Consider the following 11,919-nt stretch of genomic DNA (forward strand, 5'->3'; position numbering starts at 1 on the left):
TAGATTAAAATGTTTTCAAAAGAAAGGCTTTAAAAGTCACTATTAGCAGGGAGTGTATTTTGAATCATCTTAGAATCAAAAACACTTTCGTCATATTAAGTAAAATACAGAAAGTAGAAAAATTAAAGTGGAAATAGCAACTTACAATGTACAATTAATAAGAACTTTATAGTACTTGGCAGCAAAATGGAATGGATATATTTATTGCCCCAAATTTTAGTTAAATCATATGAAGAATTTGCTTTGCTATTTGAACAATTGAAATTCAGGAAGAAGCTGTAACTTAGAAAAATCAAATAATAACTGTGGCTACACCAGCCTGTCACTGAAACCCATCTGATACTCCAGTTTCAGGGTGTTCCAGGACCTCTTCAGACCTATGTGAGAACCAGCTTTGCACACATGAAAACATTCAAGAACCAGGAATGCACACATGGATACATGCTAGCACAACACTTGTACATATACATAAAATTAAAAGTATTGTTTTTTAAAAGAAGACAAAAAATCATCTTTTTGAAAAATTCTGGTGCCTCTTTGACCATAGGATTTTCAGCACATTGATTATTCTGTTATCAGAACTGATTTGTACCAAAGGAGTAATTGTGGGATAAATATTCATCACAAACTTCTGAATAGACAGGATGACTGGGTCATACATCCATAAGAGGACTGAGGTGCATGAGATGATGAAGTCCACCCAGTAAATAGCCACAAAGAAAACCACCAGCAGCAAGATGGTCTGGGTGGCCCTTTTCTCAGGGGATGCTCTCAGGTGGCTGATGCTATGAAGATGCTTGCATTGCCTCTGATGTCTGAATAAGAGAATCACCATGTATGTGCTTGTTGTCAGCATGACTCCTACAAGAAACACATCTCTGGAGGTTGTCACTGTTAAAAGAAATCCCCTGATGATGTAGTTCATGGGGAAGAGGGAGCAGGATTTAAAGACTTTCATCTGGTTGGTCTCACTCACATTAGTAAAACCACCAACATAGAAGATCAGGTTACTACTGAAGGACAAATTAAAAGACCAAATATATAAGGAAGCATTAATAATGTGTTTTTTCAGTTTATGTTTATATTTTGCTAACAAAGCAGTACTGGGACTGATGGTGACAGCCTGGAACACACTCAGGAGGCAGGTGATGCAGATGGAGAGGCCTCTCATTACCCTGTATACGTAAAAAGTTGCCTTACATTTGAAGTCATTCTTAACATTCAGTGACTCAAATATGTCGGCAAGCCAAATTTCCCCTGCAGTGAGGAACATCATTATGTGAATAAAGGTCAGTTGACAGAAGATCATGTCCATGGGCTTATATCTGTGGTCTAAGATTATGCAGATATAGAAAATAATAAGAAACATATTGGCTAAGACTCCAAGCCCACCTTGGAAATAAAGGATTTTCTGTAATGAGGACATAACTGAGTGGCTTCCTCTTCAGATAATAGCATAGGAATATTTCTTATATCTGAAAAAATAAAATATACATCATATTTGCAATTCACTGGACAGTATGTATATATCACTATTCTATTTTTCCTAATTTTTTTAATAATTTATTTATTTTTATTTTGTGCATTAGTATAATGATATCAAATCTGATGGGACTGGAGTAACAGACAGTTGTGAGCTGTTATGTGAGTGCTGGGGATCTAAGCCTGGTTGTTTGGAAGAGCAAACAATACTCTTAACCACTGAGCCATCACTTCAGCCCATCCCCACTAATTCTTGATTAACCTGTCTGGAACTTTTGGTGTTCCAGGCTGTACATCACAGACTACATTTCCATATGCACTCCATGTATCTCCTGTGCATACAGCATATTGTAGATAATATATGCATTCACAGTCAAATCTATACACAATTCACACTTTGTTTCCCTATATTGCACCTGAGTCTCATGTCTTAGAAATCCAACCCTTTTTATTTAGATTGTCTCATTGTATACTTAACACCTAAAACAGTAGTGATGAGCACAGAATGTTAATAACATTTATACAACTGAACAAACTATGTAAGTCTTGTAGAAGAAATCATGAAAGAAATTCAAAAACATCAGGTGGGTCAGTCTCATATTCTACTGTTTACCATGCTCTATATTGCAACTATCCATGATTTCAACTCTTAGTTTTAATGCAATCACTGTTATAATTAATTATAATCACACTACTTTATTCATCTGTTTATGTTTCTTTTTCCATGAAATCTGACATCCTCAGAATCTAGAATGGAAGACATAGAAACAAATGGTGACCATTACTTTTTTTTCCACAACCTATTAATAAGTTATAACCATTATGGTTATAAATGGTCCTAGATGAATGCCCACTCAGTTCCTGTTCATATATCATGTAAACCTACTGTGAACTCTAATTTAAGATTAAAGAACTAAAACAAGCTCCTAGCTTCAAGACAAACACTATTTTTTTTCCTTTATGTGGATAAGGAAAGTAAATCATTAACAGTATTATTCCTTACATCTGTTTTGGCCATCCATATGGTTATTTTACCTCACTTCCTCCTACTTCTGTATTTCCCTTCCTCACACTTACCTAAGAACCCACACATTTTCCATTTCCCTATCTGATCAATTGTATCCCACTATTCACCTCTCACTTCCACACGCTATCTTCTGTATTTTCCTCCCTCCTCCCCACCTAAGGAGCCTGTCGTCCCCACTTCCCTGATCAGATACTTACACGCTGCCATTCTGCTCCCTATTGTTCCCACCACCTCCCCTGTCCTGGCAATGGTCCCATTTTTGCTTTCTTGGTTTCTGTAGTCATTACAGGCTACATAACCACATCTGAAAATAGCGATCTCAGAGCCTCCAACAAGAGAGGACATGTGACCTTAAGACAAGTACTATTTTCCACACATTTTGAAATACATGAACTTGCTGAAGATGAAGATATACTGATGCTTTTTTAGAATTTCTTTTTAAAAGAGATTCATTCCCATGCATTGGAAAACAAAGTCCCAGTGTTATCATATATCATCAGCCCCCAGATATTTTTACAGTTTCATTCAGTAGTCTTACTTTGGTGCTTATGTAGATTATCTTGCACAGGTACCAGGATCATTTTATTATTAAATTTACTTAATTCAGTACTTTAAAATCAGCTTTATGATAAAGAAATAGGAAATGGCTAAACTGACACAGATTCTTGTGAGAAAAAGAGGGTTTGATTGTACTTTCAAGTTTCCTTTTTTATTTCACAAATATAGATGCACACATTCATGTATAAATAGTGAAGAAGTTAGTGGAAGAGATTATCCTATAACATCCCCATGAATATGACACGATAAATCATACAGTTTATCATATATGCAGTGTAAAAATAAATAAATATTAAATAAAGAAATAAAAGCTCCCTGAATAAAAGATTAGTAGATTAAATGCACACATCATATATGTATTAAATTTTTCATTAATTATACATCTACAACTTATTAATATAGGACACATAATATTATTAATATACAAACATGATAGCATAAGGTAAAAAGATTGTAACAAAAAATTTCCCCCAAAAGTAAGTTCTTCAAACTTTCTACCTCATGTCCATTGCTCTGTAAATGTTTATCACATACAAAAACTGACATACCTTGTGATTCAGGAAGTGGCATCATGCTCTTGATCTCACTGAAACTGAGACTGCATGTAAAAAGGTCATAGCTACAAAGGCTTCAGAGTTGTTAACATATGCATGCATTGAGAGAAGCCTTTTTTATTTTTTAGTGCTGAGGACATTCACATTACAATAAATTATAATTTTATCTGTAAGTACTAAACCCAAAGTGTATCCATAAACATTCAGAACACTAGAGAAGCCATTACTATTAAATTGTCCCAGAGCAAAGTCTAAGCAGTGTGCAGTCAGCTGTCTGAAGAGACCTGCAACACAAGAGACAAAGAACTGCTTTGTACATAGCTCTATGTTCTCCCAAGAAAAATCATTTTACCCCTTCATTGTCACAGTTTGGATTCTAGAACAGTCTTGTTTTATAAACTTATGGACATCTTTGCCTTCTGCTTTGTGGGGATTTAGTAATCTACGAAACATACAAAATACTAGATGAAAAGTATCATTTTCATTTTAAGATTTACCATATTTAGTGAGTAATTATCTGAAAGCTGTATGACTGCTCAGAGAACATAAATCAGTATGGTGTGGCCTCAAGTACTATCCACAAAGAGCAACAAGAAGAAAGCTTCAGGAACTCAGGTGGTGAAGACCTTAGCCTCCCAAGCTAGTTGTCTGGATCCCTTTATGAAAGAGATGATGACAGCCGGAATAAATATTGATCACTTATTGATAAGGAATTAATTCACAGCTATTTTCTATACACTTAAGTGGTTTAAATGCATTGATAGTTCTGTGTAAATTGATGTTACTGAGGGTATAACAAGGAGCACACAGACACTAACTAGAATATTACAATCTCACACTTACTAACCAGCTCCTCTGAGATGAAGCAGCAGCAGAAGTGTCACAGTGAGACTGTGGGGAAGAAATCACACCCAGAATTTGGTCACAAGTTCCATGAAAATGTTCATTGGCAGTCTGTGTGTGTGTGTGTGTGTGTGTGTGTGTGTGTGTGTGTGCGCGCGCAGAGACAGAGAGACAGAGACAGAGAGAGAACAGGAGAGAGAGATTATTGAACCACTGAGACTAAGAAGAGAGTAATAGCAGTAGCATAGTATATGCCAGATGTGCTAACAAGAGTACCTGTATATCATTTAAATGAAAAACTAGGAATTACATTAAATACATTTGTGACATAAAATGAACTATACAGAAAGTAGAAAATGTGTCCTCTGTTTTGCAGTTGATGAGATGAGATCCATGGTCCCTGCATAGTGTTTCAGTGTAGATATTTAATGTAAATTACAAAAACAAACTAAACTTTCTATAATGCTTACAAGAATAAACTTCTATGATTTGGTTGTTATGGTATTTATACTCTGTGGCAAGAAACTTAATGGCTTTAACTGGCATCATTTTGTCTTTTTAAAACAACAATTTTATAAATTTTGCAATATCTGTTTTCCAGTTTAATTTTATTATATTTGTGTCTGGCATCTCTCTCTGTCTCTGTCTCTGTCTGTCTGTCTGTCTGTCTGTCTCTCTCTCTCTCTCTCTCTCTCTCTCTCTCTCTCTCTCTCTCTCTTGGATTTGTGATATCAACCACCCAAAATGGTTGTCTATTTATTGTCTATTTCTTTGTGAATGCATATTTTAACTAAAAATGTGTTTTGTAACTATGATGGAAGACATAGGGCATTTTGACATTAAGTAATTGCATACTATTTGAGAATTGAAAATATTTTTCTCTCTGCAAATAAAATGGTTACTCAATATTGTATCAGTAACAATGACACAAGCTTCAATTTAGAAAATTTGAAATATTAAAGCTGGATTTATTTTCATTTAAACATCCAAATACATACTTAAAATTGTCCAATTTACATTTTTGTAAGAAAATTTAACATGGGCTTAATAAAGTGAGGTAACATTTCCAGATACTTTTGGAATACCAAGAAAAGATCTACTAAGTTAGAAATCATTGCAGTAGAATAAACAAATCTGTCTAAATTTTTACAAAAACTCATTGTACAATGTGAAAAAAGTGTCATGCTTTACTAGACCATGAGTAGAAACTTCTGTAAGAATTCCTAAGTATATACAATCTTACCAGAATTGAAAATAACTGATAAACACTGAATTAGTTAATATTTGTTGTATGTTCCTATCTTGTTTCACTTAATTAAATGCATACAACAAGTTAACCAAAGAAAATTAGTAGAATATGAACATTAAACAATTCATATATATCTTAATTTATAAGTGGACTACTGCAAACCAATAAATATCTGGCATTTTTTTCTTTTTTTACTCCTCTAATGTATTTCAGGTATTTTGTTACAGGGATAGAAGATTAACACAGCTGGCAATACCTACATGGATCCATAGTCTTAGAATTACTATAGTACATAGAAGAATACATACTCAGATATGCTGGTTGAAATATTCCATCTATAGCAACTTTTTACATATATACATACATACATATATATCAGCATAAAATGATGGTTTCCTTATATTTTCATTGAATATATAATACACATTGATGATCTTCATTCATGTTAGCCTGTCCTCTTGCTCTCTACCCAAGCTTCTGCTAGGCCCTGTCCTCTTTGCAATAGCCACCCTTCTACTGTAATATATATTATAATGAGAAATCACACTAAGTGAAATCAGTGTTCTTTAATAAATCCTTACACTGATACTTTTATGTATATATGCATCCATTGTGTCATCATTATACTGTATGGCTAAAAAAAATAATATCCAAAGCACTAAATTCTCTAATCATTTTCTACAGAAAACCGTGCTTTATTCTATCACCTACTAACAGCTCTCATTATTAATGAATAGTAAAAGAAATGCTCACCAGGTTGGGTCTTCAACAAATATCCATTTAGAGTGAGGCCCTAAAAAGTAGTTATATTATCAGCTCATCTCCCTCTAGACCCATAATGATCATGTCATCTGGAGAAGTCAATTCTGACATGGAGGTTGTTACAAAGTGGTACCATCAAATGGAAAAGTTAACCTCCCAACTTCCAGGAGAACAGTGAAGTAGGAACAGCTGAGCTCTGGGTTTCCCATGTGTGAGTTATTTTTCCCAAGCATACCTGCCTGTGATGATTAACTGATCCTAGTATTGTAAACAAAACAAAAGTAAGAATAATAATATTCATTTAAAAGTGATATAAAAACATTTCACATTCCCAAAGTTACCCTTTCTGCTTCTAAAATATTTGTGGTGGCTTCCACACATACTTGACAGTATCTTTAAGGACTTGGATAGAAACTAACATCTGTTAGTTGGCTAAAATAATGACAACATTACAACCTCCAAACACACTTGTGTGTTTACCACACAGAAGTGAGGTAATTTAACTCTATTATCAGTGGAAATCAGGCTGTGGGGTCAGGGAATGCAACATAGTTGGTAACGTGCATGCCTAGAAAGTACTGTTTATGAAGGACACCATGAAAGAAGTCAAACTTTCAAATTATAGGCACAGGTGAGGAAAAAACATTCCCAGTCAGTAGAAAAGACAGCACTTTCAATAAGATCAGAGAAGAAAACTTCCCCAAACTGAGGAAAGCCATAACCATACAAGTACTAGAAATACACAGTACACAAAAAAATGACACAAGCAGAAACAACATTTTCCATGCTTCTTATAGTTAAAACACTATGACACAGAACAAAAAATGGATTGAAAGCACTAAGAAAAAAATTGCTTGTTACAAAGAAAACCCCATCAACAGGAAGAATGAACTTCACTAATTCCAGAAAAACAGTGCACTAAGAACAGCTGATTTCAGAAGGTAAACTCTCAAAGCCAGAAGAGCCAACAGCAATACATCCCAAGTCCAAAATGTTTACCAAGGTAATAAATGTACATAGCAAAATTAATACTATGATCAAAGAAAAAGGAACATTATTTCACATCATAGACAACCTAAGAAATTACACAATCTAAACCTGCTTTATACAAGAAGCATTATTTGGGCTGAGTGAGGAATGAACACAGACAAGATAGTGTAGAAATAATGAAGTGATAATAATTAAAATGAAAAGTCTTCATAAGAACAACTAAAATCAACAACATGATGTACAGTACTAAAATACGCCTTTTAATAATAATTTAAACATAAATGACCTTAACTCTCTACTCAAATATCACAGACTGATGGATCAAGATAGAAGTTCCATTTGTTTTCTACCTACAGAAGATAGATCATACTTTTAAACATAGGCACCACCTTGGAGTTCAAGGATAAACAATCAAATAGAACCAATTCCAATCAAATAGAACAAAAAGAAAGCCAGTGTCACTATGCTAACATCTAACAAAAGAGACTTTGGAGTAAGGGTAGTCAGGAGTGATAAAGCGGCATACTTCATTCTAATCAAGGGAGCAATGACCAAAAAGGCATCAATACCCTTAGCAGTTATGTAACAAAATAGAGAAACCCAGTTTCTTGTAAAAGAGATTTTACAACTAGATAAAGAGACACAGATTAACATCAAACCATTAAGAATAAGTGATATCAATGCTCTGTAAGAGGTTTGTCCTATATCTGTAAACTTCTGTGAGGATGTGAGAATTAGGGTAGTTGTCCTTCTCCTTAATCTTGAGCCCCTGGAAAGGCTTAGAAGGCGCTCTCTTTCTCCCTCTCTGTCTCTGTCTCGTCTCTGTCTTCTCTGTGTCTGTGCCTCTGTCTCTGTCTGTCTGTCTGTCTGTCTGTCTGTCTGTCTGTCTGTCTGTCTCTCTCTCTCTCTCTCTCTCTCTCTCTCTCTCTCTCTCTCTCTCTCTCTCTCTCTCTCTCTCTCTCGTGTGTGTGTCTGGCTGGGTGTGTGTGTGTGGCTGGGTGTGTATGTGGCTGGGTGTGGGGGGAGGGTGTAAGTTGTTCCTGGTTTCCTTGAGGACTCAGTTGTGTCATGTTAATGTTGTTTTTTTTTTGTTTGTTTTGGTCCAAAGTATCAATGTGGGATTCTTTTTCTATATTTAAACAGATTTTTTTTTCTGGAAGCTGTCATTTTCAATGGGCATGTATTGTGCCAACTGAAAAGTACCAAACAGAAGGTCACAGACAATGAAACAACAATTGTGGATCATTTCTCTTTGCAATATTTCATTGATCTTTGTTTTTCTATACGTCACAATCTGAGATAATCCTGGAAACAGAAACTGTAGAGAATAGGACAGGATCTATAGTCACAAGCCACAAAAGTAGGAACAGAAGTACACACTAAACTCATTCTATGAGGCCATAGTCACTTTGATACCTAAACCACAGAAAGTCTCTATAAAGAAAGAATTTTAGACCAATTTATATATGAAATTGATGCAAAAATACTCAATAAAATAATCACAAGCTGAATTAAGAACACGTCAAAAATATTATTTACCATGATCACGTGGGCTTCCATCCAAGTATGCAGGGGAGGTTCAATATACAGAAATCCACTAATTTAATCCATCATATAGGCAAACTGAAAGGAAAAAGAAGACATGATCATTTGCTTAGATGTTGAAAAACTATATGACAAAATCCCACACTCACTCATGTTAAAAGACTTGGAGAGAGCAGGCATAAAAGGCACATACCTTAACATAATAGAAGCAATATATATCAAGCATAGAGCCAACATCAAACTCAATGGAGAGAAACTTAAATCAATTCTACTGAAATCACATACAAGACAAGGCTGTCCTCTTCTCCTTATATCTTCAATAGAATACTTGAAGTCCCACCTAGAGCAATAAGACAACTAAAGGAGATCAAGGGAATAAAAATAGGAAAAGAAGAAATCAAACAATCACTGTTCACAGATGACATGATAGTTATACTTAAGTAACCCTAAAAACTCTACCAAGGGACTCCTGTAGCTGATAAATACCTTCAAAAAAGTGGCTGCATAAAAATTCAACTCAAAGAATCATGAGCCCTCCTGTGTACAAATGACAAATGGGCTGAGAAAGAAATTAGAGAAACTACAGCCTTCACTACAACCACAAAAATGCAAGTATCTTGGTGTAACTCTAACCAAGCAAGTCTATACAAACGTCAACTCTGTAAAGAAAGAAATTGAAGAAGATATCAAAAGATGGAAAGATCTCTCATGTTCATGGATGACAGAATCAACATAGTAAAAATGGCCATCTTACCAAAAGCAATTTATAGATTCCATGTAATTCCCATCAAAATTCCAAGGAAATTCTTTACAGACCTGGAAATACCAATTCTCAACTTCATACAGAAAAAAACCCAGAATAGCAAAAGCAATCCTGTACAATAAAAGATCTTCTGGAGGAATCTCCATCTGGGACTTGGAGCAATACTATAGAATAACAGTAATAAAAACAGCATAGGACTGTCATAGAAATAGGCTGGTTGATCAATGGACTGGAATGGAAGACCCACACATCTATGGGAATTTGATATTTGACAAAGAAGGCAAACTCATAGAAAGGGAAAAAAAGTAGCATCTTCAACAAATGATGCTGGTCTAACTGGATAGCTAATGTAGAAAAAGGTAAACAGACCTAAATTTACTGCCATGCACAACACTAATGCCCAAGTGGTTTAAAGACATCAACTTAAAACTGAACACTCTAAACCTGTTAGAAGATGTAAAGACTTCAATCTACAAAACAAGTATGTAATTACATTGCTAATCCCACTACATGGGAATAGCTCTGAGGCTGGCAGGGATATGAATGCCTACGCATAGACAAGGCTTCATGTTGGTCACAGATTCTCTATGACATCATTAGAGGCCATTCTTAGTATGGCATGAAGGGAGATTTACAGATGTCTTACTTCTGCTCTTACAGTGAGTAGAAAACCAGCCTTAATTGATCTGTTCATCCCACACACTTCACACAATTATAATGTTAGCACTGAATAATGCTTGTGAGAAATTATGTTTTCACAACAAAAGAACCAGACACTGATGCTGCATCAGACCTGATAGGATTCACTCCTATCAGCATGCATGACAGTGACATCCTGCATCCTCCGTTCCATCCCCAGGCCCCTCAGTTACTGTCACACATCAGAACTGGACAGCATCCAGAACAGCATTTTAGAAAGCATCTCTTCCCAGTTAGTTCAGCATTTCAGAATATCCCACACAGGACTTCTATTAAGCCTGGAATTTCTCAACATTTAGAAACTGGACCACAAATACCATTGCTGGCTTACTTAACAATTTTCCCCAATTTTTATTGGGGGGTATTCAAAGGTATTATTCTCCCTAAATCAGCCTAAAGAACCCTTTAGAGAATGACATCCCAGCTCATCTAAGGGGGGTTGTGTAGGCTACAGACCCTTATTTTCTTCTGGACGTGGTTTTAAGTTATTATTGGTCTTAGAAAGAAATCTAGGTTGGACTCAGAGACATCTCTCTTTTCCTTTATCTTTCTTTCAAAACTAAGGAGATAGAAGCTGAAGAGAAAGAAAGGAGGACATAGAAATAATGAGGGAGAATAGAACAAAATGTAGATTATTGAATCTACTCCTCAACTCAAGGCCTTAATTATTACTCACAACTAAGGTTATTTTTAATTCCTTGGTATAGAATTTTGTATATTGATGAAAATCATGCTCACATCAAAACTAGTCTAATTTTAGCACAAGAATTTATAACCTACGTCTAACAGATAAATATGATTTTATTGATACATAAGGTAAAATAGTTAAATAATGTCTTTAAAAGCCTCAGAGACCTAGAGAATATTGTATTTAAAATGTCTTTATTATCCTAAAGATTGTTTGACAGTGAGACAACTTAACTTCTGGCAACATGCACCGTACCTGAAAGAAGATGATCAACATCAAAGAACCTCCATGTAGAGTTGGCTTCACATGTGACAAATAAGCCACTGAGGAGAAAATGTCCTCATTTCTGCCATAAACAGAATTCTGCCTAAAAATAGGCAAGCTTAGATGCAGGGCAAGTCATCGGCCAAACTCTGCCAAAACAAGGTAAGCAAGTCCCCAGTAGTTTCTGCCTTACAAATATGTCTGTCAGAGATACTGTGGTAGAAGCCCAAAGATGATGCTCCAATGTTTTGGAGAGTGTTGGGGGACTGTTCAGGCAGTAAATGATCTCAATTATTTTTTCATTTTGGAAGTGGCTAACTTGCACTTCCATTTCACTGAGGCACTTAAGTTTTATCTCTTCTCAACTCTCTGATGGGTTTGAAGACCAGATAGTTTAGTCTTATAATTAAGCGTAGTTGAATAGGGGTTAAGATGTTTTTAGATCAAGAAACATGTTTTAAGTTAATAGAGGTGAGATATGACAGATACTCATTT

General features: G+C 35.3%; 1 protein-coding gene across 1 annotated transcript; it reads right to left on the bottom strand.

The window, feature by feature from the left end:
- Positions 1–508: 508 nt before the first annotated feature.
- Positions 509–1,426, bottom strand: LOC311599638 (vomeronasal type-1 receptor 48-like; the record flags this gene model as incomplete). The annotated part of the gene is made up of 1 exon (XM_084785663.1): positions 509–1,426. The coding sequence occupies one exon, from the start codon at positions 1,424–1,426 to the stop codon at positions 509–511; it is 918 nt and encodes a 305-aa protein (XP_084641789.1).
- Positions 1,427–11,919: the final 10,493 nt, after the last annotated feature.

The sequence above is a fragment of the Acomys minous genome (assembly GCF_964271855.1).
Source record: "Acomys minous genome assembly, chromosome: 6".
NCBI classification, from domain to species: domain Eukaryota; kingdom Metazoa; phylum Chordata; class Mammalia; order Rodentia; family Muridae; genus Acomys; species Acomys minous.